Source organism: Pogoniulus pusillus, chromosome 27 (genome assembly GCF_015220805.1).
Source record: "Pogoniulus pusillus isolate bPogPus1 chromosome 27, bPogPus1.pri, whole genome shotgun sequence".
NCBI classification, from domain to species: Eukaryota; Metazoa; Chordata; class Aves; order Piciformes; family Lybiidae; genus Pogoniulus; species Pogoniulus pusillus.
The window spans coordinates 12,732,762-12,760,536 of record NC_087290.1 but is presented as its reverse complement, the minus strand read 5'-3'; the positions used below and the strand labels follow the sequence as shown (position 1 = coordinate 12,760,536).

At 48.3% G+C, this 27,775-nt stretch overlaps 2 protein-coding genes across 4 annotated transcripts in view; one reads left to right on the top strand and one right to left on the bottom strand.

The window, feature by feature from the left end:
• Positions 1–18,060, top strand: part of PAFAH1B1 (platelet activating factor acetylhydrolase 1b regulatory subunit 1) — a 33,699-nt gene extending 15,639 nt beyond the window's left edge. For all 3 annotated transcript variants that reach the window (XM_064165856.1, XM_064165855.1, XM_064165857.1), the window contains exons 2-11: positions 1,365–1,575; positions 1,927–2,011; positions 4,694–4,768; positions 5,740–5,946; positions 7,805–7,973; positions 9,534–9,636; positions 10,400–10,628; positions 11,981–12,082; positions 12,664–12,820; positions 14,364–18,060. In XM_064165856.1, the coding sequence (XP_064021926.1) occupies positions 1,544–1,575; positions 1,927–2,011; positions 4,694–4,768; positions 5,740–5,946; positions 7,805–7,973; positions 9,534–9,636; positions 10,400–10,628; positions 11,981–12,082; positions 12,664–12,820; positions 14,364–14,437 (1,233 nt within the window). In that variant the 5' untranslated portion in view covers positions 1,365–1,543 and the 3' untranslated portion in view covers positions 14,438–18,060. The remainder of the gene's footprint in view (positions 1–1,364; positions 1,576–1,926; positions 2,012–4,693; positions 4,769–5,739; positions 5,947–7,804; positions 7,974–9,533; positions 9,637–10,399; positions 10,629–11,980; positions 12,083–12,663; positions 12,821–14,363) is intronic.
• Positions 18,061–19,532: 1,472 nt separating this feature from the next.
• Positions 19,533–27,775, bottom strand: part of CLUH (clustered mitochondria homolog) — a 40,738-nt gene continuing 32,495 nt past the window's right edge. The window contains exons 21-26 of the mRNA XM_064165819.1: positions 27,126–27,251; positions 26,242–26,363; positions 24,878–24,971; positions 24,080–24,214; positions 22,756–22,829; positions 19,533–21,500 (exon numbers count right to left, since the gene is read on the bottom strand). Coding sequence (XP_064021889.1) covers positions 21,332–21,500; positions 22,756–22,829; positions 24,080–24,214; positions 24,878–24,971; positions 26,242–26,363; positions 27,126–27,251 — 720 coding nt within the window. The 3' untranslated portion in view covers positions 19,533–21,331. The remainder of the gene's footprint in view (positions 21,501–22,755; positions 22,830–24,079; positions 24,215–24,877; positions 24,972–26,241; positions 26,364–27,125; positions 27,252–27,775) is intronic.

Here is a 27,775-nt window from a genome sequence, read left to right as displayed (position 1 = left end):
AGCTGGTTGGTCAGACTTGCTGAACAGCTTGAGTAAATGATGTGTTACCTACAGACTCCTGTCAGGTATGCAAGAAATGCCACCTTCAGCAGTTCTCATGGTGCTTACAGAAAGTGCCTGCAATGCAGTAATCAAAAGGCAGTGCTGCTTGAAGTGGGCTTGGTGATGTTGCCCTGACAAAGATCAAAACTGTCCATTTGAAGGAGATTGTTCACTGAGAATACCAGCCTTCATGTACTGAAGAAAGTACTGAATAGTGTGAGGGGAAATGAGTCGTCTGTGAAAGGCACAGTTCTGGCAGACTTGAACACCTCAAATTTCAGCTGCGTTCTCAGCTTGTATTGTCAGCTTGTAGTGATCAAGTCACTGCCTGAACCCAGCTGAAGTAACTTGTGGCAGCTCTGCTCCGTGGTAGCAGCTCTGCTCCGTGGTAGCAGTGCTGCTCTGATAGAGTTTAAGAATGTGCTGTGTCCCGAATATGAAAGAGGTGAAAGTTTAGCTGCAGGTAAACCATGCTAGCAGAGGACTGCAAAGAAGGCAGGTGGTGTCTTTTGGAATGTGGCTCTCTGGAACCTCTTCAGATAGTGTTACTAGGGCAGAAAAGGCCATTGAATAGAACTGAGTGATTATCTACCTGCAAAGTTCACGTGCTGAGTGATAGCCCTGCTCTGTAAAGCTGCTGTTTGGGTGGATCCTAGAGAACTGTCTAATGCAATGCCATGAGTGAGCTGCAGTCACAGACTCTCTGCCTAGATGCTGTTGGTTATGGCCTGAAGTGTGCCATGGCATCCTCCATAGCTCTTTTCTGGAATGTTCTTTTCTTAAACTCTCCCCCAAAGCTTGAAAGATAGAGGAGGGTGCTGGTGATCTCTAGTGTGTGTTGAAAATTAACTGAATGAACCTTGTGGATTTAGTTTGAACTGAGAAAACTTGCAGAAGATAGATATGGCATAAGGACAGAGGATTTTGGGGGGCAACTTTTTGACAGGAGTAGCAAGTGTCAAAAGTAGGCTGTTTATGGTGGGCCTAAGTTCCTTTCATCTGAAGAGAATATGATGGAGTTTCCTGCAGACTGGAACCAGGCCATGACTGGAGATGTCACCTTCAGCCACTCATTTCATGACAGAACTGGTGGGAAGATGGGGCATAAGGAAAGTGTGTGAGTCCCTGCAGGCTGCTCAGCCTAGGCTGGGGTTGTGCTGGAAGGGCATAACCCAGACTAAGCAAATTAATCTTCATTTATGATTCTAGTCAGTCTGTTTTTCCCAGAGTGGTGGTGCAAATGCAGAAGTCTCTATGTCAGTCCAGAGGGATTGGATGCTTCTGTCAAGGAAATTAATGATGTTGCTTTCTCTTCCTTCTAGATGGATTGAATCTTCTGTGCTGAATGCCTCCATATTTCCTATTGGATTTCACATCTGGAAAAATCCTTGTGATCTGAGCCACTCTGGCAGACTGAATTTGTGCATCCAGGGTTCTGAAGACTTCAGATCTTGAGGAGGCAGCTGCTGCTGAATCACGTTAACCTGACATCGCAGCCACAATGGTGCTGTCACAAAGGCAACGAGATGAACTGTAAGGAACCATCATTTGGAAGTTTGGGTCATGTTATCATTAAACCTTAAATATTCACTTCCCTTACCTGGTAGATTTTAGGGTTGCTCTGTTCACATTCTGCTCAAGTGCCACATATTGGGGTCTAGATAAATCTCTGGAGTACATCCTGCTGTTGGCATCTTGGAGCAAAATCCGTTTGCCAAGGACATCTATCAGATCTGCTTGGGTTTTTAACAAACCTGGTAACTCTTGGGTGTTGTACTGTGTGGAAGACTTAGGTGTTGGTTTTATCTATAAAATAAAGGTCTGATTCAGATCCTCTGCCCTCACTTGAAGCTGTGGCTGAAGATGCTGTTGTTTGCTTTGCAGAAATCGAGCAATAGCAGATTACCTTCGTTCTAACGGCTATGAAGAGGCATATTCGGTTTTTAAAAAGGAAGCTGAGTTAGATGTGGTGAGTTCAAACCAGATTCTTCTCTGCATTTTAACTAAAGAGCTTGCAACTGTGTGTCCTTGACACCCATTCTGAAGATGTCAATCTGTTATCTACCTGTTGGCTCGTGTGGTTTCAGAGCTGGAAGTGACAAACTACAGCTTGTGGTTGGGCCAGAAAATTAAGAAACAGTCATTGGATGATTTGGTGATTTCTGAGCTAAGCTCTTGCCTTTCTCTTCAGGCATATTTTAAACGTTTGGATTTGTGTCTAGCTACTGCTCAGACATGCAATGCTGAGTTTTTTCCTGCCATGGTCTTTTAAGAATCCAAGTCCTAAAAGGACCTGGATACTTCAAGATGAAAAGTCCTAGAGAACAAAGCTATCAAAAGGCAATATGAAGTTAGGAGAAAGGTGATAGAAGATGGTGCTAACACCTAGCCCCAAAGACAAGGCCTTCACTGGCCTTACTTCAGCAACTCCATACCTAAAGCACTGTGCAGGGGGAGGCTGAGAGGGCTGGCGCTGTTCAGCTAGGAGAGGATGAAGCTAGGAGATCTTCTTCTTCTTTATAAATATGGGAGGATGTGAAGGTGACAGAGCTGGGCTGCTGGTGACAGGACAGGAGCCAGTGGGCGGGAACTAAAACATGGGAAAATCCCTCTAAATATAATAGAAAACTTTGTTTTTCACTGTGAGAGCAGTTGAATGCTGGAGTAAGTTGCCCTGGGAGCTTCTGGAGTCTCTGTCCCTAGAGCTACTCAAAAATTCACAGGACACAGTCCCAGTCTTGAGCAGTCTGTTTCAGCTGACTTTCCTTTGAGTGAGGAGTTTGGATTTAATGATCTTTAGAGGTCCTTTCCAACCTGAACTATTCTGGGCTCAATATGCAGAAGAATGTGTTTAATTTTAGCACGTTAAATTTCTGTTTCCTGCTGTTGTGTCTATCTCCCCCTCCCCTCCCTGTAACTCATTTCCTTCACTGGGCTTATTCTTATCGTGGAATTCTGCTTAGCAGCATAAACTTTCTGCAACCCTACATCAGCAGGCTGAAGGCTCTTCTCTTGTAACCAGATCTGAAATGGTGTAAGATCACACAGCTTTGGAGGCTGACGTCACTTGGTCATATTTAAGGAACAGGAAGACAGAACAGGGTTGCTTTTGTCCTCTCCTTTATCATCCAGAGCAAATGGCGGAAGCCTGCTCTGCGACTGGGTCAGTGGTGAAAATCACTGCCTCAGACTCCTGCATACCAGTTGGGTCACCCTAGAGTAGGAGTGCAAAGCTAAATAGCTCATACAGTTTGAACTCTGGTAAGCAACTCTTTTGTTAGACCATACAGATGCCAGTGACTGAGATCTGTTCACTTCTTGGGAGTTAATTCTGTTGGTTTACCTTTAACAGATGATTCTTGATATAATTTTAACCTTACTAAGGCACAGGGGATATGTGATTTAGCTGGATATAGCTGGATTGAGCAGTAAACTTGTGTGCTGACTTTTGATAAGTCCTTGCCTTTTGTGTATTAGGAATCTGGAATTGTTCTTTCTCCAAAATGCTTGGTTAAAGTTTGACTTAATTTCTCCAATCTGCTTCCAAGATCTAATAAATAAGTAGAAATGACAAATTGGAATACCATCTTTATAATTGAAAATCCTCATACCATTCCCTTATCTGCCTTATCTATCAACCTAATTAAGTCTTTTCTTCCCAAAGGTTAGAAAGCCAATCTAAATAGGCTAGATGGTCCTGAGGGAAAGAAAAAATGCAGTTGCTGAAAGTTCCACATGACTTTCTTGCAAGAAAGTCTGAAATTGATGGGGCTATGCTAAAATCACCAAAAGAAAATGTTAAAGGCAGAAATTATCTCAGTAAACTAGAATTCAAATCTAGTGCTACACAGAGGGATTGTGTTTTCTATACTGATACCTCCTGCAGATAGCTGCAGCCTTTACAACTGCTCCCAAGGTAGCAGGTTCCAGCTGGTCTCTGAGCCAGGTAGCCAGTCCTCAGATCTTCTCTGAAGTGAGCCACGGCATTGTCATTTTCCTCCTGCCTTTGTTATTCTCCACCTCATTGAGAATTATTCTAGTATGAGATTGTTATTTTATACCTGGAAAGAAAGTGTGTGGTGTTTATAGACTCTTCTGTGCCTCTGGTCTTTGTGTTCCTGCCTTGCTTTTCTCCCTCTTTCTTGTGTTAATAGGTGGGAGGGGGAAAAAAAAAGAGAAGTAATCCTCTGGCTTTTACAGTAACATCAGCTGCTCCTTGTTGCTCCTCAGCTATTCCTTAGAGCCCAAAGGAGAAAAAACACTTAGCAGAAGAAAATTACTCTTCATCAAAGTTTCATTAGAGGTGCAAAGTCAGTGCTGGTTTCTCCAGTGTCTGGGATGGTGTTCAGTAGGGCAGGTGCAGTCTGCCTTCTGCTGCAGCTACTGAAGATGCAGGAGAGACAGCTTAGAGCTTGTCTTTGGGAAGCTAGCACCAAATACTGCTGTATTATGGAGTTAACTAGAACCAAGTTATCAAACCCCAAATACTCATTGGTTTTCAAGGCAGGTGGAGTGTGCAATCTTTCCTGAATTCCTCTCTCTGTAGTCAGGAGGTTTTTATTAAAATGAGGTGTTTGGTGTTTGTTGCCTTTAAAGAAACACTTCAACAGGCTTTAGAACTAGAATGTATTAATTAAATGCTTCTCCTCAGAATGAAGAGTTAGATAAGAAGTATGCTGGACTTCTGGAAAAAAAATGGACATCTGTTATAAGATTACAGAAGAAGGTAAGCAGAGATCTGATGGATTTATCCAAAGTTAACAGTCACCTCTGAACAGAACATTGCACATTGTCCTTGTCAGACACATGTAGAGCTTAGAAAAGAGGCCTCAAAGATTAGTTTTGAGGACATTGAGTAGGGAAAATAGAGAAATCCATGTTGTGGAAGATGTTTTGTCTCAGTGCTAGCAGAGGCATCCTCTGGGGTTCTTTCTAGAAGTGCCCTGGCTGTAGTTTATGGAATGCCTGTGCAGCTGGGAGCTGGAAAGGAAAGAGGTGCCTTAAGGCACTGGTGTGCAAGGGCTGAATAGCTGTCTGTAGAAGGCTTGGCTGGGTTGGAAAGTGGGTAAAAACCTGTGCTTTGGCCATTACCTTAAGGGGCAGAAACCATTAACTCCAGTGCATTAGAGCAAGAGATCCTGCTGCAAGTGCACAGTACAGAACTCTTTTTAGTAATGCTTGAATGGAGCTGGAGTGTATTAAAGGGGAAAGAAAAAAACCCAGTGTGCTGACAATAAAGACTATGCAGGTTAATGTATGAAGTGTTTTAACTACACCTTCAGTTTCTCTCTGGGTAAAGATGCCAGCTCAGGGGCACAAGCAACCACTGCAGCAGTGGCATTCCTTTTGTCAGCCTCCTTCAATCCTCTGTCACAAGAATAGCTCAAACATTTGTACAGTATCTGAGTGATTGTGGTTTTGTAGAACTTTCCTGCTAAAATATTTGAGAAGTTGGAGAAGGATAAATGTTTAATGATTAAATTATGAAAGAATAAATGTTTATAAATGATGAATTTAGGTTTGACTTTCAGAAATCCCAACAGTATTTATTGAGTGTTGGTAATCAGCCTGGATCTGCCCAGTCTTTGCTTTACCGTGAATTTGGGAAGCAGTTGCTGTTTGGGTTATGAATGAATGAAGGTGAATTAGATCCTGTCCAAAACTAGAAATTAGTTGTCTCCCTTTGAAATTCCATAGGTAATGGAATTAGAATCGAAGCTGAATGAAGCTAAGGAAGAATTTACATCAGGTGGACCTCTTGGTCAGAAGCGAGACCCTAAAGAGTGGATTCCTCGTCCTCCAGAGAAGTATGCACTGAGTGGGCACAGGAGTCCTGTCACTCGAGTCATTTTCCATCCAGTGTTCAGTGTTATGGTCTCTGCTTCAGAGGATGCCACAATAAAGGTAGGTGTTTGCAAGAGAGCAGTCAGCTGGGCAGAGGATCTGTATGGGTCACGTCCATGCTTCCATCTGGGCACATATTCTACTGCTGGAAGATTATTTCGGATTCTGCTTCATCAGGGACACCTCTTCCAAGGTCAATGTTCTCTATCAGCTATACTTTTGAGTTTACACTGGTCCAATTAATATCTTCCAGAATACTTTAGTACCTTTTGACCTGAGGAAAGAATAATTAAGCTCGTGTGGATTTAGAGACTGGAGAAGTAGATAAAGGATTGGTGGGGGAAGGATGCATTTTGGCTGCTTGGCAGAGGAGCAGTGTTGTAGTGTACGAGCAGTGATGTGAGGAGAAGGAAGCCAGCTGCCTCAAGTGTGTAAAGTGCTGATTTTTAAAGCTGAGTGAAGATGGTTATGCAGTTGTATTCTGAACTTTCTGTTTGTTCTCCATGGGACATGCTAGGCCCTTGAGGTCCCTGGGTCTAAGTGTCTTCATAGGCCCTTATCAAAGTGTAGTGGCATGAAGAGATTTGTTGTGATAAGCAAATAGCTTCTCATTTTAGCACCCAGGAAAGACCTGGGTGTGCATTTTGTTGTTTGAATGTCTCAAGAGAATTATCCTGATCAAGGATCCTTCTCATTGTTCTGTTGAAAACTGGAGAAGTGTTATTCTGACAAAGCTTAAGCAGTGTGCTTGAAAATGCAGGTCCTGGTAGTGGCTGTCTTTTGGAGAAGATGGCAATGAAAAGTGTCAGCTAGAATTAGTTCATGAAAAGCTTTAACCTGTTCTTGTTTCTGCAGCAGGCTTGAACATAGAGGACTTGTGTCTCTTCAGGCAGACAGGGCCAGCTGAAACAGTGACAGCTCTGTTTGTTAGATGTTCTAAGAGGAGCCTAATTAGCCGTGGGTTTGCTCCCTCTTATGGATGCACTGGATGAGTTTCCTTATTCTTGGAAGTCAAGCTGTGGAGCTTGATTTCTGACTGGTGTGTTTCCAGTTGCTGCATTCTGATGGCATGTGATGGATTCTTTTTGTTGCAGAATGGTTTTAGATGGTGGGGGTTTTGTGTGCTTAGGATACAATTTTAAATGGAATTGTAATGTCTAATTCTGTGCTTGAGAGAGACAAAAATCTATAGGAGCTTGTTTTGTTTCATAGGTTTTTGTTTGTGGTTAGATGATAGAAGACTGAGTTAATTAGGAGGTGAGAATGTGGGCTCTGTGCTATCACAGTTATTAACTGCAAGCATTTAATCTCTGACAAATTCTGTAATCTACTCATGTATGCATGTCCAACTGCTCAGAGTGGTTTGGGTTGTCATCCTTAACCCGGTGCATTCTAAATACTGCTCTCTAGAATGCAGAACACTTGCAGTTTGGCTTGGGGAAGGATGATGGTGGGGACTGTAAAAGGTGGTGCTTTCCCCAGCAGCTGAAAAGGAGCTGTGTTACCAAAGCTGGAGAACTAGCACACAAAAGGGTGGAGAAAAACAGGTTATAAAGTGATTTTTTTTTTCCTCTCTGTCCAAGGTTTCCTAAATTGATCTTTACTTTTAAGGGTATCGAGTGTCAGGGCTTTGAGATCCAGTGGCACTTACTTCCCTGCTGTGTGTGTAATGCTTTACGCTGGTTGAGAAGCAGCTTTCAAAATGCATCAATTCAGTTAATTTCTAAGTGACAAAATCAGACAAAAATAATGCTTCTTTTTCTGTGCTGTTAGGCTGTTTAGGGCTCTGTCTTTCTTTGTCTCTTGCTCAATTAATTATTGAATAAGGTGCCAGACTGGCCTGCAGAGTGCAAATGTAAGGCTGGAGAATACAAAGAGTAATAGGCTGCCGTTAACGGATTTTCTGTTCACTTGTCAGGTGTGGGATTATGAGACAGGAGACTTTGAGCGAACCCTTAAGGGGCATACAGACTCTGTGCAAGATATTTCCTTTGACCACACTGGCAAACTATTGGCCTCTTGTTCTGCTGATATGACCATTAAGCTATGGGATTTCCAGGGCTTTGAGTGCATCAGAACTATGCATGGTAAGATATAAAGAGAATTGATTTAGTGGTCTGTAAAGTGAAGGGATATTATTATTATTATTATTATTATTTCTTAATCCAGGAAAACTGCTGATGTGGAAAGGGTTTATAAACCAGGGAATTGTCCAACAGAAGGGAGGTGTGGGGAGGGGATTTTGATGCTGTGAGTGTTATGTGAATAAGGTAGATAGTGTCTGTGGAATGAAATATCATCTCAGATCTGCTGTGCATGGTGCTGTGGGAAGCATCCCGTAATGATACTGAAATGAAATGGCACTTAGTGCTAAAGCAAACGCTTAGTGGACGATGAAACTGTGCCTTCAAATCAGTGAAAAATGACCTTCTTCACCCCTCTGCCTGCTGCACTGCCTCAGGAAGGAGCAGTGAGTGGGAGAGGAGCTGTGTGTGTGCATGGCGTCTGCTGCCTCCTTCTCTGGCCCTCTGCATAGGCTCAGAAGCCAAAGGAAAAAAATGCAAAAGTAAACCCACCACGACTAGGAGATTCTGATCCTGACAGCAGCTATTTTATAGTCTTGGTATAAAAGCATTTTTATACTGCTGCTTGTCTTGCTCTTTTAATATCTTCTTGTAGAAGTGGTGGGTAGGAATAAAGAATGTTTGAGACTGATGAAAACACACACCAGAGAAAACAGAAAGCTGTTGACTTCTGTGCATCTTCAAACACTACAGAACACTACTGCAGAGGAAGCACAGAGGCTGCAGCTGGCTGATAGCAAGCAAATGAAGTAGTGCCAAGGGGGTTGCTTGGCCTTTAAAGATTTCTGTGTGAATACACAGGCAGTGTGTGCAGTTCTGTGAACTGGGTGATGTGAGTGTGGGTGAGCTGCCTTCACCTGTGTTACATACCTTCAACTCAACTGCAAGTAAAAAGAAACAGTCTTTTCAGTGAGGAGTTGTAAATTACCTTGCTTGCGCTGTAACCAGTAATCTCTGACACTGCAGCTCCCTGATCACTGGTTTGAGTGCTTTGTTGTGGTTGGAGTTCACTGGGGGCTCTAAGCTCTTAATGGAGGGAGTGGAAATGAAAATGGGGAAGTCGTGCATCGTCGTGCATGGCTTGCAAGGTGCAGTGTAGCTGCCAATAAAAGAAAAAGACAACTTATTAGTGAGTGTAGTGGCTCTAACCTTTTGGAGGAAAGAACATCAGATCTTCAGATGGAAAGAGGAAGCTGTTTAATGCCTCTAAGATGTTGAGAAATGATACCTACTCCAAACTGATCTCAGAGCTGATCCCTTCCTATGTTCTGTCCCATCGCAGCTGTACCAGCGTTGCTTGCAGCGCTGAGTTTCTGGCTTTAAAACATCTTAGAGGCATCAGTGAGACCATTTCAAAGCATGCTCAGTGTCTAGCCTCTGTGGGTTTTAAAAATATGAACAGTTATTTCCTAAACCCTCAAGCTTACATATAAAGATTATTCCATAAAACATGTACCCCTGCTGTAGCTCCTTGCCCAAGATAAATGAATAGGCAGTCCTGTGTGCTCTGCAACCATTACAGTACCACTTAATAAAGCTTTTATTGGTGGTTTTTTTTTTTAGGTCATGATCATAATGTTTCTTCAGTAGCCATCATGCCTAATGGAGATCATATAGTTTCTGCCTCAAGGGACAAAACTATCAAAATGTGGGAAGTCCAAACAGGGTAAGTGCACTTCTGGCTAAACATGGGCACCTAAACAAAGGCAGTGTAAAGGGCTGTGTGTAGGAAATGGGTCATGGAAGTCTTGAATGTCAGCAAACATTGTCTGAATTGAGGTATGATATTGTGCCCTTTAGAGTAATGCATGGCAAGATTCTGCCTGAAATCAGTAAGCACAGGGTTTAGGTTTCAGTACTGGACTAATTAAAACTGGCTTTATCTTGGGGAGAGCTGTGACTGCAGAACACCGCAACTCAGGACCAGGCAGAAACGTAAATTCACTGGGGAGCCAGAACGTGAGAGGAGAGGGGGGGAAATCTCTTACCTACCTTGGCACAGAGCAAGGTGTCTCCTCTGCTTTTGGTTTGGGGGCTTTGTGCGCAGGGCTTGCTGCGTTGTGGTTTAGTTGGTTTATTTTGTTTTGCCGTTTCATTCCTCAGTTGTCTCTCCATGACCTGTAAATCTCCACTTGTTTTTAAAACACTTATTTAATGCAAACTGCCCTGTCAGCTTCTTCGTTTTTCCTGAACCTTCCTGTTTCCTGCCTTAACAAGGATTTGCTGGTTCTCAGCTGTTACTTTTCTGATGTTCCTTTCCTCTCCATGGCTGTTTTCTGCCTCTGCATCATTCAGGATGGCCACGTGCATGCTAAAATATTTTATCTTGACTTCTAAGAGTAGGTCAAGCATCCTTATATTTGAAAGGCATCCCTGATGGCTTCGCTGCAGCATGGGTTGGGTCATCGTTGTTCCTCTTCTCCCCGCAGTTACTGTGTGAAGACTTTCACGGGTCACAGAGAATGGGTGCGCATGGTGCGGCCTAACCAGGATGGCACCCTCATTGCCAGCTGTTCTAACGACCAGACGGTGCGTGTCTGGGTGGTAGCTACAAAGGAGTGCAAAGCTGAGCTCCGGGAACACGAGCACGTGGTAGAATGCATCTCTTGGGCTCCTGAGACCTCCTACTCCACCATATCAGAAGCTACAGGATCAGAGGTAATGCCTTCAAATCAGCAGAGATTGTAAGATTTGGGGCTGTGCTCCTGGGTACTGCTTAGAGTAACTGAGGTTTGTTCTCGAAGCGCTTGGCAGATCTAGCAGATGGGCAAGGATTTGGTGTGCTGGTAAGCCTCTGTCTCGGCCTCATGGAATCCATACTCTTATGTGTTTGAACAGTAGAATCCTACCCCCCTACACCACTGAAGGTGAACTTTGCAGGGGCTCTGTTTCTGAGGCTGGGAGTGGGACCACCTTCTCATGTTTCAACAAAGATGTGTGAAAGGCATAAGCTGAGGGTTGTTAGGATGCTCAGCAGGTGAAAGTTGTGGGAAGCAGAGTCAGGAATGCGGAAATGTAGCTTCCTTGGGCACATGGCACTGGAATGAAGCTCTGACTGCCACATCCTGGAGAGCAGTATTAGTGAGAAAGCATTCTTCAACAATAATCCTCCCCTTGTGTGATCTTCTCTGGTTTGGTTGCTAAAGCTTCAAGAAAGGCTCACTAAAGGTCAGCCAACATTGCCTTCTGAGGCTGATGAATTGTAGAAAAAATGGCTAGAAATGATCTCCCATTTCTAGCTAAACAACCCCAGGCATTCCTGCCATGCTCTCAGCCTCACAAAGGACCCAGATACCCGAGGAGGAAGGTCGGCATGCAGCAGGGATGTGTGTAGTGATGGATTTTACAGATTTCAGTCGAGTTTTACTTGCATTCTTTAGAAGATCCTTATAATCTTTTAATTAGAAGTCAATTACATTCCAAAGCTTCCCTTCCTCCGGCAGTGCTGCTGCAGCGTCTGTGCTGCCCTCTGCTGGCCGGCCCGGCGCAGTGCAGCGCTGGGCTTGCAGCCAGCAGCGAGCGACGTCAGCTTTACAGCTGAAACCTTGCAAGGGCTGAGAACTGAAGCTTGCTTTCATGCTTTGCATGGTCGTGAATAGAAATAAGTTCAGAGTAGGAGCTTGTCAAAAGTTCTTAAACGTGCTTTGTTACCTGTTCTGAAGAATGAGAATGCCCAGCTCTGTCTGCCCTTCCAACCCCTCTCTCCCAAGGTGTCCCACTCTACCTGAGCCGTGTCCGCAGTTAAAAGAGCATGCCTTGCAGGTGACAAGTATGGATTCAGAGTGTTTGGCTTGGTGCATCAGCAGGATGTCATTTCTTCAACAGATTAATTTATTTTTCGGGTTGTTTATTTCTCCTGGTATCAGTAACAAAGTAGGTTGTGTTCATCAGCTGGAAGCTGTCACACGGTCTAATGTTGCTGCTAAGAAACAGCACTCAGAAAGGATCTGCTTCCTCTCTTCCCCTGTGTCCTGTATGTGTGCTGTAACCTACAACATAATTTTCTGTAGACTAAGAAGAGTGGCAAGCCTGGGCCTTTCCTGCTGTCTGGATCCAGAGACAAGACCATTAAGATGTGGGACATTAGCACTGGCATGTGCCTTATGACACTTGTAAGTTGATTGGTGTTTCTCTGGTGATCACTGCTGCATGTGTAAACTCAGTCTGAAGGGAATGAATCCTTACATGTTTGTGTTTTCAAGAGAAGATAAGCACTGGAATTGCACATCTGTAGTGGCTTCTGTGTTTCAGATCTTGGTGGTGTTAAACAACACAAAGAATCTTGACATGCAGTTTGAGTGCAGGAGTGCTGTGGTGTAGTTTTGTGCTGAGCAGCTTGGTTTGTCTCCAGAAGTGCTGCTCCTCATCTTGGTTTTGTCTTCTGAGAGGTGCTGTGTTCTGGCCTTCCTGCGGGCTGGGAACTGCTCTGCCAGCTGGGGTTGGGGAGCAGAGCTCTGCACGTCACATGAGGGCTTCTTTTTGCCTCCAAGGACAGGAACTGCCATTGCTGGCAGAGCTGATAGGGCTGCAATAATAGAAACTGAAGCTAAACTTTGGGTTCCTGGAGGGTTTTGGAAGCTAAGCGCGTTCCTTACGGGAAGCAGGCAGGGAAGTTCCCCTTGCCATAGCCTACGTGGTGTGATGCTTAGCTTTGGAAGATGCACCTGCTGACTGCTGTCTCCTTGTGCACAAGGTGGGCCATGATAACTGGGTACGTGGCGTTCTGTTCCATTCTGGGGGGAAGTTTATCTTGAGCTGTGCTGACGACAAGACTCTACGCGTCTGGGACTTCAAGAACAAGCGATGCATGAAAACCCTCAATGCGCACGAACACTTTGTTACCTCTTTGGGTAGGTATCCTGCAGGGCTCGCTGCAGACTTCTCTGCACCTTCACCAGCTTAGAGCTCAGCACTGAGCTAGACAGACCCCTTGTGGATGCTGCTGAAGCTTTCTGCTAGATGTGTTTTAATAAGGATGGTGCTGGAGTTTTCTGCTTCTGTTGCCAGTGTTGCACACTGGATAAAGATGTTAACTGCCAGAGTGTGGTGGAACTTTCCCGGTGGAGTGCGTAGGGATTTGGAGAGTGGTCTATTGAAAATGCTTGCCCAGCATAAAAAGCTCTGAAGTAAACCAAGTTGCCCAGGGAGGTTGTGGCTGTCTTCTCCCTGGAGGTGTTCAAGGCCAGGTTGGATGAGACCTTGAGCAGCTGAGTCTAGTTGAGAAGTGTCCCTTCCTGTGGCAGGGAGCTTGGAGGTGATGATCTCTGATGTATCTTCCAACCTGAGCCATTCTAGAATTCAAACATAAGGGAAGGCAGAAAGACACAAAGCAAAAGGGTAGAAAAACCTCAGCACTCCAAACTTGCTATTCCTGGCTGGCATTGCCACATCTGGGCAGACAAAACCAGTACACTTCAGGCTTGAAGTTCTAGCTCACAGCCTGTACTGCTTGCAGCAGGAAGAAGTCAAATTTCTGCTGATTGTCTTCAGCAGACAGATGAAGTTCTGTCTTCTGGTAGCACTGGAGGGCTTTACCAGTTTGAGATGTGTTGTGCTCCTCTCTATTGTGACTTCATCTCAATTGCTTTTCCATGAAATTCCCTCATGGCTGAACCAAAAGGACATTTTTCAAGCTTTACAAAATTCCAACATGAGAGATCTTTCAGTCTGGAGAAGAGAAGGCTCCAAGGAGACCTTATTGTGGCCTTCTAGTATCTGAAGGGGGCCACAAGAAAGCTGGGAAGGGATTTGTTAGTGTGTCAGGTAGTGACAGGACTGGGGGGAATGGATCCAAGCTAGAGGAGGGCAGATTTAGATGAGATGTTAGGAAGAAGTTGTTCCCCATGGGGGTGGCGAGCTGATGGAGCAGGGTGCCCAGAGTTTGAGAAGTGAGAGAATTGACTGCAGGGCTTTATTGCCACACAGGAAGGTGTTTTCTGTTCCCAAACTTTTAACGTTTCCATGAGCATTGCACTGATTGGAAGGGTGCTTTAAAGCATGGACTGCTTTTTAAAGCTTTTATTTAGTGTTTGCAGCAGGTTCTATCTTCAGATTGTTGTTAGGAGGGCGGTGAGACACTGAAACAGGCTGCCCAGAGAGGTGGTGGAAGCCTCATTCCTGGAAATTCTTAAAGCCAGGCTGGATGTGGCTCTGGGTAACCTGATCTAGCATGAGGTATTGCTGCCCATGGCAGGGGCGTTGGAACTGGATGATCCTTGAGGTCCCTGGTAGCTCTGTGATTCTGTGACCTTGGCCTTCAGGACTGTAGAGGTGCTGAACTTTGAAATGTAGCCTTCAAGCTGGTAGGGTTTGTTTGTTTTTTTGCTGAAGGAAGAGCAGCAAAGCCCAGAGGTGTGGATCCCCTCTTAACTTGAGCTTTTCTCTCCCCTGCAGATTTCCACAAGACGGCACCGTACGTGGTCACTGGAAGTGTAGATCAAACAGTAAAAGTGTGGGAGTGCCGTTGATTTGAGTCACATTTGCCCCCCTTTTTTTCCTTCTGGATGCACTCAGATACCATGGTTACCCATTGAGCTCTGTTTAAATAAATATTGTCCTTTCATGTAAATTATTCTGGATGTAGATTGAGCTTATTAAATGTTACACACAAAGTATTCATGCATGGTGAATCCAAATTGTATACTGTAAATTTACATACGTTGTCTAGAAGTACCATAGGTTTAAGAACATGGGCTGGCATTGGTCACATCAGACCTGAGAAGGCAGAAGTTGGCTAATTGGAATAGGGGCACTTAACTGATTAGTTGACAGTGTCGTTCTATGTCGGATAATGATTCCTGTTTTTTATTTTCCTTCCTGCTGTCTGTTGGTGCCTGAATTGGTGACCTCATTTGGGAAAACGAAACAAAACCAACCCAAGTTTTGTAGGGCTCTTTCAGAAACGTGTATCTATGTAACATCACTTAAGTGTGCTTAAATAAATCTTCTCTAAGAAATACTAAGCTAATAAGGCTGCGATTCAGAATCTTCTGAACCTTGATGTGTAATTAATGGAAATTAATTAAACTCTGGAATATTTGTCATGAAGCATACTATTTTTTTTTTTTTTTTTTTTTTTTGCCAACTCAACAGAATCCACTTGGTTTTGGCCTCCTGTCACACAAGGGTTTGGTATATTTATATTAACTAACTGTAAACCTGAAATAAGACAACAAATCTTAGTAAGCAGCTGATGTGATAAATGTATTTATTTTTTATTTGGTCATTCAATGGTTAAGCTGTGCTGTTAAACTAAGTTTAAATGGGGTTTTTGTTTGTTTGCTTTTTTTTTTTCTTTTGTTCTTCCTTTATTTTAATGCTAGACAAACTTCCAGGAGGAGTTGTCCATCCCACTAGAATTTAGGGATCTAATTTCCGGTAGAGCTGAATCTCCCAGATGACTGCCATGGTACAACTTGCTGTTTGCTCTCTTTGTTTGTTAGCAATGTGCAATTCCTATGACACCAGAGTGTGGAAAGTCCACTTCCCTCTGACTTGCTTGCACGGGAGGCTGGGCTAGGCAAAGGTTTTGTGCTTTCTTTTAGTGCCTCCTTGGAAACCCTTCTGAAAGTGAGGTGATGCTTGGACAACGTGGAGTAAAATACATCCTGTGGTTTGATAGTGAGGAGTAGGTTGGGATACAGCACTGAAATGCTTTAAAACCTCTTGAGAATCAGATTGGGACAGACTGACACAGGCTTCCAAAAGGAGAAATGCCACCCACCACCAAAGCAAAGTCCATCTGTGGGAATGAACATTGGAACCCAAAGCCATCAGCCCAGCTTGGTTATTGGGGTTTAACTTGAGTGGTGAATACAGATTCCTAAAGTTACATCCTTTGATCTCAAGCTAAGGAAAAGATGATAAACTAATACTGTAATCAGCATTCTTTTGGGTGGCAGATTCCACTGTAGCTAACAAAGCTGACAGATACTTACCAAACTAACCAGGTCCTTTTAAAAAGTCCCCTCTGAGCTGTACCAGGTGCTGCAGTTACCAGGCTGATGTTTTAACAGGTGACCTTGTGCTTTGTTTTACCCACTTGGTTTAATTCCTACATGGCTTTTAAAACTGTCCCTTTTGAGAAGTGAGAGTCCTTGGGCAGCACGGGGTGGGCTGCCCGCTGTGCACACTGAGCTGCTGTGAGGACTGGGGAGCAGTGAGCCCCCGCAGCCCCCCCAGAGAGGGATCGTGGCAGGGGGCGAGGAGAGGGAGTTGTGAGCAGAGTGTTGTGGAGTCGGTTTCAGATTCAGGCTATCTCTTCAGTGGTTTTTGTACTTCTCAGTGTGTGTTTCTGCAGTTGAGCATGCACAAATAAAGTCTCTTTTGTTTGTTAGCTGCTTGGACTGGAAGAATTTTGCTGCTTTTTGAGGAGGTTGGTCTAGTTGAGAATTGCAGCTAGAGGAGTAGTGCAGCTTCCAAGTCCTCAGTGCAGCTGTAAAGCAGCCCAGCTGCTTCCTTCCTGCTAGGACCTAGCCACTTTTATTATTTAAGTCTAAAGTAACCCACACTCATGTACATAATTCCTAGACGTGGCTGAGACATTAAAGGTACCTATGAAGTGCAAGTTGTCTCCTGCATTTTTTTCCCCTTTGGAGGCCGAGGCCCCTGTGCAGTGCTGGTGCGGCAGGCTCTGGGCAGCGCTGCAGCTCCCTTAGCAGCCTTCTGTAGCCGGCAGTGAATGATCTCAGGGATGGTCCCGCACAGATCACAAGCTGAAGCCCTGGTGAGACCAAACGCGAAAGCCCACGCAGGAGCTGGCTGCTCAGGGTGGTGCCACACTGTGCTGAGCTGCCCCCACTGTGCCCAGCCTTTTGTTAGCTCATCCTGTGCCTTTCCTGTCAGATGAGTACAATGATGAGGTTACCGCTTTGGGTTACAGAATAACCTACTTGAGAGGTTCACTGCTGCTCTGTCACTTGCCCTTTCTGAAATTGGCATCACTTAAACCCTCTCTTTCTCTCTCTCTCTCAACTGTGTTACCAAAACAGAGACTTGTTGGCTTGGACCCGACAGACATTCCAGTGCCACAGGGACGCAGTGTGCCCGGCAGTCTTAGATGCATTCAAAACAAAAAAGTGCAACCTTTGTTGTGGATTTAGACAGAATCTGGAAGTTGCTGTTTTTTAGAGCATCTTGCACTTTAGAAGATGAAAACGAACCCGTCCTGCTTTTGTGTGTGGTGTGACCAATGATGTGCCCGGGGCACTAATTCAAAAGAACCCCCTCCCCCCACCCCTAGTTGCTAGTGAGTTGTGCAGGGGCCGTGGAGCACTGTAGTGTGTGAGAGCTTTGGCTGTAGACTCACCAGCCCCAGCCCAGCTGTACTGTCAGTTCCTGCTTCTCCTCTCCTGTTTTTATGTGAACTGCCTGAGAAAAAACCCCACTCTTAAATAGCTTTTTTTACTTGCCTGAAAGCTATTTAAAAGCAAAAGATGAGACTTTGTTTTTGTAGACAGTGGTGGCTTAGTAAATCCTTTTCATGGTTTGAGTATTGGGAAAGTTGTGAGCTGAGTGAAGCACAAACACACTCAGGGTGAGTCTTGCTGCCTGGCGGTCCTTAAAGCCCCCCCCCCCGCCGTGTTGAGTGTCACTCTGCCAGCCAGAGCAGGAGCAGAAGGTGGTCAGGGTGAAGGAGTTAGGAGTGGGAAGGGTGAGTTGGATTTACAAGTCACGCCTGGATTTAACTGGCCTTTTATCTTTCCACTGTGTCATGTAAGTAGCTGCTTTCCTGTCCTGCCTTTCCCTCGGGCTTCCCCAGTTCATGCTGAAGATGATTTAGCAAAACTTTCACCTTTTTAGAAGCTGATCCTGACATTGACATGAAGGCAAAGGCTGAGTTTTGTCACGAGAAGGATGTTAGAGGTTGCAATCGGAGCAAAGAGTTCCCAGCCTGTAGGAGCTACCTGAAGCTATTGACTCGATTTCAACAAATCCCAATCAGTCAAGGAATGTATATAATACTGCTCTGTGTTTTACAGTAAGATTTGTTGCTCTCAGACTGTGTAAAACAAAATTTATTCATGTTTTCTGCATATTAAAAAAATCTTATTGTACCAATTGGTAAAACTATTAAATGCATATAAAACCAGACCTGGCTTTGTTTCCTTGGATGTGAGAATGAAAGCTCTTCTGAACAGACCTGGGTGCTGGTCCACCCTTGGCCTTTCCTACCTCCCTTTGGTGGCCCTTGGGCTTGCTTTGAGGACACCTCAAGGTGTTCTTCCCAGAGTGGTTAGGTTTGGAAGGGACCTTGAAAGGGATCCATATCCCTGGTAACCTGGATGAGAGGAACTTGGCTGAGGTTGTGCCAGAGGAGGTTTAGGTTGGATGTTAGGAAAAGCTTTACTGAGAAGAGTGGTGAGAGGTTGGAAGAGGCTGCCCAGGGAGGTGGTGGAGTTGCCGTCACTGAAGGTGTTCAAGAAGCTGTAGATGTGGTGCTTCAGGATGTGGTTTGGTGGTCAGTCGTTGGGGTACAGTTGGACTCAATCTTAGAGCTCTTTCCCAACTTCAATCATTCTGTGATCCAGTCCAACCCCCTGCTAGAGCAGGGTCACCCAGGGACACGTCCAGGTGGGTTCGGGAAGTCTCCAGAGGAGACTCCACAACCTCTCTGGGCAGCCTGCTCCAGGGCTCTGGAACTCTCTCAGTGGAAAACCATTTCCATATATTCCTGTGCTCCAGCTTGCCCTCACTGTGCCTTCTTGAGCTCCCTTTGGGGTGAGGCTCTGCAGGAAGCTTTGTGGGTGCTGCTGGGTTTGTAGGCAGTGTCCAGGGCTGTCCTGGATGGAACTGTGCCTTCAGACCAGTGCTGCTGGCTCACAGGTGCTGTCTGCTGTGTGGGAGCCTCCGGGTGAACTGTTTGGAGCTGGGTGATGTTTCCATACTGCTGATTTTCGCCTGGGGTCCTGACTGCCCTGGAGCTGGTAGGTCCTTGGCACTACTTTTAGTCAGTTCTTCTAGGTTCATTTTTCATGAACTTGTGAGCTGAGCCCTCAGAGCAACCAAACCCCCCAGAGGAATGGAGTATGGAACAAATGCAGCTAAGTGCAGTTACTGAAGAGCTGTGTAGCCTCAGCAGCTGCATTTGCAGCCTTCAGCTTCAACTGAAGGTGCTTAAAAAAGCCCAGGGAGCACCCTCTTGAGCAAGATGGGAGAAGCAGCTCCTCTGCAGCAGCTGTAGACACAAGAGGGTGGTCCCTGCTTCTCTAGATCCAGGGTTGCTGGGGTAGTTCTGGCTCTAGTTTTCTTTCTGGTCTTTGGGAGTCAATCCCAAAGGGCACCCAGGAAGTGAGCGTGGGAGCATGCAGCTCACTAAACGTTCCAGTGGCCTGAAATTGTCCAGGAGCCACGCAGGTGGTCACTGAAACAACCCCAGCTGTGAGTGTACCACCGAGGAAGAGCAGCTAGGGCAGAGGGCAAGCCCCTGCAGGCAGAGGAACGCCCAGTGGGGCACCGAGCCTTGCTGCCTCCTGCTCAGAGGAGGCTCCAATGCCGGTGTGCAGATGAAAGGTACCCAACACCTGGCTCCAAACTGTAAAGAAACCAAATAAATACCTAAAATAGTTTAAAAAGCTTTTAATGGACTGAAAGACACTAGGAAAAGAAAAATCTTGTAGGAAAAAGATGCACTGAAGTCATTTATTGATTGCTTTCCAGGAAATTCAGAATCTCTCTACTTAGGAGCAAGTTCTTCGCAGCAAAGACTCCTCCTGCTTCACCACCACCTCGACCACCGTGGAGGCTGCTCCCTGCTTCCCCCACCCAGAGTTACAGGTACCTGTGGTGCAGGGCAGGGGACGGAGAGCACAGAGTGTGGGCACAGCACAAGTTCTCCCAAGGGTCAGTACAAGCAGCGAGGCCGATTAGCGGAGGGGGCGGTCCGGGACGGGCAGCAGGAGCCAGGGGCTGGACGCCAGCCATGGGCGTTCCACAGCTGGAGCTGTTTGGAGAGGACATTCAACTCTGTCGGCACACCGCGGCCTGCAGGGGCCACCTCTTACCTGCTCTGGGCCCGCTGTGGCCAGGGCAGCAGCTGCTGGTCGTGGACAGCCACCACAAGACGAGTGTGTGTGTGTGTGTGCGTGGGTGGCAGGGAAGGGACAGCAGAGTTGGGCGAGTGGCATCTGCCATGGCAGCAACCTCCATTGCCAGCAATGGAAGCTCCTCTGACAACAATCCAAAACCAGTGTGCAAAAAAGGAGGCAGGAGAGCACTGGGTGGCAGTGCTGGGGGCAGTGAGGAGTTAGTTCTCATTTAAAGCCCCCTCCCCACAGCCTGGCAGGTTCAGGTATGAGTCCAGCCTGGCCCAGCTCACGTCACAGCCCAGCAGCGGGGCCTGGGGCTGTTACCAGGGAGACCTCATCCCCGTTTCTGTTCCTCTCCTCCCCACCCTCACTTCTTGTAACAGTGCCCCAGTTTCCTGCCAAGTCCCTGTGGTGCAGCCCTGGGTGGGTGGCACTGCCAGGCTGTGCTAGGCACTGGGGCGTCCATCGCAGTGACATTTGTGCGTGTTTCCAGCAGGCAGTCCCCCCCTCTTTGGATGCAGCACCCCAAGTTACTCAGAGCAGAGGTGGGGCTGTCAGTAGCATATATCTCTCTCATATATATATATCTCATCTCTTATCTATAGCTTTACCTCAAAAATTAGAATGTGAATGTTACAAAACCCCCCTGAAATGCCAAACTGCCAACCAAAAGTAGAAAAAAAACCCCAATGGGTGAAAGAATAGCAGGGGCTGGGGCCTGATGTAGAAAATGCTGAACACCCCCAGCCCTGCCCCTCCAAAGGGCTGCAGAGCCACGCAGAGGGGGCTGCTGGCTTCTCCTCAGCACAACCCAGGCTGGCACTGGGGCAGGGAGGGGAAAGTAAATCTACCTTTTGGCTTGGAATCCACGCGGTACAAGAGCGCTGGGCGGTGGAGGGCGGGGGTGGGCGGTGGGAGGGAGCTGGCTTTGTACTGGTTGAGCAAAGCAGTGTCCTTAAGTCAACATAAAAATGACCTGAGAAATGTCACAAGCCTGGAGACAGTTCGTGTGGAATCGCTTCTGTACAGAGTAGAAAGAGGAGGAGGCCAGGCACAGGCACACAGCAGCCATACACACACACACGCACATGAGGGCAGGTGGCCATGGTGGCCTCCCGGCCCCCTTGCCCTCCACCTGGCAGCCAGGCCCCGTCAGACAGATACATTTCTCAGCTTCGTTCTTTGCATTGTGTATTAATTGTACCAGTGCAATAACATTGTCAAAAAAAGGAGGAGCTGCTCCCCCAGGGGCTCCCAGACCCCGGGGGCAGAGTCAGAAGAGGGTGGTTTAAACTTGGTTGGTTTTGTTGGTGTTTGTTTGAAGCGAGGTACACGTTAAGCAGAGCTGTGTGTTAAGGGGATCTCAGCAGAAGGCAGACTTGGCTCAGCTGCTTTCTCCTCCACAGCTTTGTCCTCTGGCTCCAGCTGCTCCCCACTCTTTATGCTCTCCTGGAGCTGCTGGCGTCGCTGCACCTCTGCTTTAAGGTTCTCCAAGTCTTTTTGGCTGAAGGGGAAACCAGGAAGGGGAGCAAACATTAGGAGTGGGGTGAAGCACAGGGATAAGTGGTGGGCAGTGGACAGGGAGAATCTTGAACAGGCTGCCCAGAGAGGTAGTGGCTGCCTCCTCCCTAGGGGGAGTTCAAGGCCAGGCTGGATGAGGCTAGTTAAGGTGTCCCTGTCCATGGTGGGGAGGCTGGAGAAGAGCTCTGAGGTCCCTTCCAACCAGAGCCAGAAGGATTCTATGAAGTGCTCCTAGGCCCTGCCCTCTTCTGCCAGGTGCCAGCAATACCTGAGCAAGGCCAGCTGCTTGGCTTGCCCTCTGCTTTTGAACCAAGAGGCCCCAGGGCATGACCTAGGAGTGGCCAGTTGGTGATTACTGACAGCCTTGGAAGACAGCCTCAGCTCAGCTTTGCCATTGCCCACAAATCAAATTTGCAACTAAAAGTCTGAGAGACAACTTAGAATGAAAAACCCCCAAACATCTCTAGGAGCAGTGCTGCTTAGAGTGGTCTTCGTGATGATGATGATAATCAGGGCCAGCACCATGATCTCAGCTAATGCTTGCTGTAAACAAGCCCTGCAGGACTGGGGAAGGAACCCCTCAAGATGTGCTTACAGCCTTTGCCCTGCTGAGCAGCCAGATCTGTGGCAGAGCCAGGATTGCTCCTTTCTGCTCACTTCAGCTTGCTGGGCAGACACCACTGCCTGTGCAAATGGAGATGAACAGAAGAGCGGGCAGAGACCACCTCCCACTCTGCAAATGGAGGTGAACAGAAGAACCCTCTGCTGCTGCCGCGGGGATGGGCTGCCAGGAGAGGAGATGCTAGCTCCTGGCTGCTTCCAGAGCAAGCCACAGGACAAGTGCCACAGTGGTGGCCTTCCTTACTGCTCCATCAGCTTTCCAGGACAGGTGCCTGGTGCCCTTCAGCTCTACGGAGCCGTTTGGGTGAGTTAAGTTTGCTGCTCAGGGCTCCAGATTGCAAAAGGACACCTGTTCTGGGCAGTGTTCCTCCAACCTGGTGCTTTAGTGCCACTCAGGAGTGCCCAGGGGTCCTGCAGAGCATCCCTTCAGGGGACCCAGCAGCATCTCCAGCAGGTTTTATGCAGCAGTGACATTTTTGAGGTAGCTGAGCTCACTGGAACCTCCAGAGTTGGGATCTGTGACTCCTACTGCAAAGGGAAGCAGTTTGGGTTTCTGCTGCCTGAGGAGCAAGGCTAAGCCCAGCTTCCAGCTCAGACCCAGAGGGGATTCACTCTACCTTAGTGGAATGAAGAGAATTCCATTGATAATGTTGAGCTGCTCCAGGACACTGGCCATACTGGGAGCTGTGAACTGCAGCAGGAGAGAAAGAGTTTTAAAAGTCAAAACTCAGACAGAGCTCAGAGCTAAGCAGCTTCAGACACCAACAGTTTCAAGAAGCTGAGGCCTCATGTGACACAAGCAGCTGGAAGGTGACACAGTTTGTATTTTCTACCTCTTTATACCCCCAAGTTGAAAAGCAGGATCCAGAGGTGCCCAGCCAGACCCCGTGGGTGACCTCCCCTCAGAGGGGACCACTGCACACAGAGCTCAGGTACATGCAGTGGAAAGGTCAGCTCAGGCTGTGGTGCTTGGTTGGGTTTGTCTCTTCCCAGTGTTGTAACCAGGGTGAAGCCTTTAATCACTGGGTTAGGGGCTGAGCCCCTTAGCTGGACAGTGACCCCTGGACTTGGCCATTTACTTGATTCAGAGTCCCCCAGCAACTGCCAGAGAAGAAAACCCAACCACTCTTTGCAGAGCTCTGCTCAGTTCTGCCCCTTCCAGCAGGGAGCCTTTGCAGCTGCAGGCCTCCTGCCCAGGCCCATGGGCTTCAGACAGCTGCTGCTACACATCAGGGCAGGGGCAGCACCCACAGCACCCATCACAGGGACAACAGCACCCACAGCAACCACCACAGGGACTCCTGTGTGCTCCCCTCCACGTGCCACAGTCGGGCTGACATAGATGAGCTGCCAGCTGCAAGGGCAGATAAGAGCAGCTGGGTTTGGCCCAAGAAGCCCAATCTGCTCCTGCTCTACACAGAGCAGGGCAGGGCTCTGCTGCCCAACCTCCCCACAGCACGGGGTGCTTGGAAGCAGAACAAAGTACCCTGCTGAGGGATGGCAGCAGGTTTCAGGGTGAGGAAACTGAAGTCTCTCTGGATTGAGCAAGCTGCCCACAGGCAGTGAGTCAGCAGAGGCAGGTTTGTGCAGAGGTGGCCCAGGCACTGCACTGCCCAGCACGTCCTTAGCACCTTCCCTGGCTATCCTGCAATGCAGCTGCTGCCCTCAGTGGGCTCAGGAGGAAGAGCCCAGAGGAGCTCTGCTCAGAAGTGGAGGGGCAAATGCCCAGTCCATGCTCTGAGCCCTCTGCCTGTGCAGGGACCTCCTGCCTGGGAAGGCTCTGCAAGTGGCACCATCACCACCTCCTGCCCATGAAGGGTCTGCAGCTGGCACCAGCAGCTCCTGCCCAGGCCACATCTGCACACATGTGCTCAGGTGTCCTCCAGGAGCAGCCAAGCACAGAGCTGACCTCCCAGGAGTGCTTTCCTCAGCCCAGGGTACCTTCAGGGGCATGATGTTGGCGTTGGAGCCGTTCTTGTAGATCTCGTTCATTGTGCGTTGCAGGGCCACTGCTTGCTGGGTCAGGTACTTCAAGTACTCTGAGCTCTCTTTGGTCTTTTCATGGTGTTCTCCGAGCTGTGCAGGAGGAGAGAGAAAATAAGCCCAGTGCCTAGCCAGGGAACAGCAATACAAATCACAACAAGACCCAAAGCAGGCTTGCTCCTGGGCTCTGCTGGCTCAACATCCTCACAGAAACTCAGAGCTACATTTCACTGCCCTGGCATTCAAAACACAAACACAGAGGTTCCTCTAGGAGCCTGATTATCAGGATGACACAGTTCCAGTAGGCAGGAGCAGGCCTGCAGGGTGAGCAGCATTCCCTCCAGCAGGCTGTCAGACAGGCCTGAGTCACAGCTGCGGACCTGTTGGGACAGACCCAGGGCTGGGGCACAACTTTCCCTATGGATCAGCAGGGCTGCGAGCAGCTCAGCTCCAAACCAGCCTGGGTCGTGCAAACAGTGCAAAGAACACAGCAGCTCTTCTGAGTGGCCTGACAGAACGTGGTGCTGTGCCACCAGCAGAAGCTGCTCTCCAGCACAAGGGGCACCGAAGAACACACTGGCAAGAGGCCACTGAAGTAGTCGTGGCAGAAGGGAGGTCAGGCACTGCCCAGGGCAGCAGCTGCTCCCCGGCCCTAGAAAGGACATTCCCTGGTGCCTGCTCGGAGCGGCTCCAAGGCCTGGCACTGGCCTCTGGCAGGGAAGGCAGAGGCCCCAGGAGGCAGGGCAGGCTCCTCACCTGGTTTTTGTAGATGGTGTAGCCTTCCTTCTCGTGCTGCAGCGCCGACCGGAACTCCGCTTTGCTCTCGTACACGCGGGCGACCAAGTGGTGGCTGAGGGAAGGAGAAGGCTTCAGGGGCACAATCGTGAAGCAGCAGCAGCTCTGCATGGCAGCAGCCTGGCTCGAACACCACCCTGCTCAGGCTGAGAGCCTCCACAGCAGCATGAAAGGAGCCAGACACAGGCTCTGAACACAGCACCCCTGGGCTGCAGTCTGTGAGATGCTGAGAAGGGGCCTACAGGAGCAGAGACTGAACTGGGGGCTTTTCCTCTTGCACCCTGGAAAGCTGATGGCCAGAGTCATGAACTGACTGGAGGCAGCACAGCCAGAGAGCACCCTGGGGCCGGATTTGTTATCTGGAGAAGGAGGAAGCAGCTGTAAGCCCCTGCCCTTCAAAACAAGGTCTTTCTGTTTCTTAGAAAGCCAAGGTGGGAATTGCTGGATTCATCATAGCCAAAACTAAAGCCAGAAATCACCCACAGGAGAGTGGCACAGCTGAGACAAGTCCCTGGAGCTCACTCCACTTGGGAGAGCTGACCTGGCCTGGACTTTCCTTCCTCAAAGCTCCTGGAGTGAAAACTCATTTCTGCTTTTGGCAATGTTGCTCTGGGAGGTGATGAATCTTGTCCAGCACCCCAGAGCTACCAAGGGAGGGCAGGATGCCTTCTGCAGAATGCAGATCCATCAGCTGCTGGAAAACAAATCAGACTCCTGTGGGTGCTCAGGAAGATTGATTGTCACCCTGACGAAGAGCAGATGGGCTGCAGTGTGGTGGTGGTACCCAGGAGAGGGCCGCGGCGTGGCTGGGCGTGAGCCAGTTCTGCATTCAAGGACGGTGCCTACAGCAGTGAGGAGCAGCTCCTCAAGGTGCCAACAGCTCCCCTGGAGACACGAGGAGCTGCTCAGTGTTTTACTCAACTCCAGGGCTTTGTGGTAAAGGACAGAAGCAAACGGCAGACTCCCCAGACAGCTGCCCAGGGCTGACACTGCTCCAAACACGTAGCTGCATGCTCCCAGGCTCCAGTACAATTCCAACAACCTCCCTCTCCAGCCTCCACTTGACATATACATTTTCCTACTGAGAGTCCAGGAGGACCAGAGTCATCCTGACACATCTCTGAAGTGATCAGCATTGCAGCAGATCCCACACTTAAGAACAAAGAATCTCTGCTTTTCAAGCCAACCACTCTGGGTGCTACACCACAGACTCACAGAGTCCCAAGTAGCCCAAATCCAGGACACAGCCTGCTCAGAGCCCTCCCATCAGAGCAGCTGGTGAATGTACTTGCTCCCTGGAGCAGCAGGGACCCAGCCAGCCTCACCTCAGTGCAACTTTCAAAGACTTGGAGCCGTGGTACTTGGAGCTGATGGCCAGGGCGTTCTCCAGGAAGCGGAGGGACAGGTCGTACTCCATCACCCCGTGCAGCACCAGCCCGATGTTGTTCTGCACACACAAGTCAAGCAGGCCCTTCAGACTACATATCCACTGCTCCATAAAGACCAGGGCCAGACAGGTCTTCCACTGCTGGAAAGGCTGCAGCAGCCACAACCCTCCCCAGCAGCCACTCCTACAGCTCGATGGTGTCAGGAGACCACCCCTGCTCCTTGGGAGCTCAGCCCAAGGGAGCCAGGCAAGGAACTCTCCACTCTTGCCAGGGCAACGAGATCAGGCTGGGCTCTGCTCAGAGGTAGTGACAGAACAAAAGGGAATGGACACAAGCTGTGACTGGGTAGGTTTAGACTGGACAGTAGGAAACTTTTTTGCCAGCAAGAGTGGTCAGGCACTGGAACGTGCTGCCCAGGGAGGTGGAGGAGTCACCAACCCTGGATGTGTTTAAAGGTTGTTTGGATGTGGAGCTTGGGGATGTGGCTTAGGATGAACCTTGCAGAGTAGGGATGTTGACTGGACTTGGTGATCCCAAGGGACTTTTCCAACCTGAATGTTTCTGTGATTCTGTGAAATTAAGGAACCTGCACAGAGCCTACAGGCCCTCAGTGCTTCCCTCAGTATCCCAGTGCAAGCCTCTAGCTGCAGCTGGAGCTGAGCTTCCCAGCCAGAGCTGAGCCCCTTTTGCCCTTCTTCCAACAGCACCAATCAGTAGTGACCCAGGGAGGGACGAGCAGTGTCCACACCTGTGTGTCACACAGCCAGCACTTCAAGGGCCAAGAGAGCAGGAGCCTGAAGGCTTGTGCCAAGTCTACTCACATCCAAGAGGGCCATTTCTGGGTGATCCTCTCCAAAGACCAGCAGCATGAGGTAGCGAGCGCGGTACAGCAGGTTGAGTGCCGTCGAGAGCTGACTATTGGCAAAGCAGTACAGGGCCAGGTGCATCTGCAACACAAGCACCAGCACGGCTGAGCTTCCCTGCACACCTCCTCCCTCCTCCTTCCTACTCTTTGTCTCAGCTGCACACAAACAAAAAGCTCTTCCTTTGTAGTTAAAAAGGGTGAAGGGCCACAGCTGGAGAGGTTCATCTCGCTCCCTTCTGCAGCTGGAGGGGTTAACCTTGCTCCCTTTCACAGCTGCAGGGGTTCATCTCACACCCTTCTGCAGCTGGTGGGGTTCATCTCGCTCCCTTCTGCAGCTGGAGGGGTTAACCTTGCTCCCTTTCACAGCTGCAGGGGTTCATCTCACACCCTTCTGCAGCTGGAGGGGTTCATCTCCCTCCCTTCTGCAGCTGGAGGGCTTCAGCTCGCTCCCTTGCGCAGCTGGAGGGATACTCCAGGGCTGACCCACGCATGTCTCCTTTTCTGATAGTGTCTCTGGGGGAGATTGTTTCTTTGCTTTTGACATAAGCCCAAGGCAAACCCCAGCAGAATGAATGACTGTAAACAAACACTGAGCAGGCAACCTCC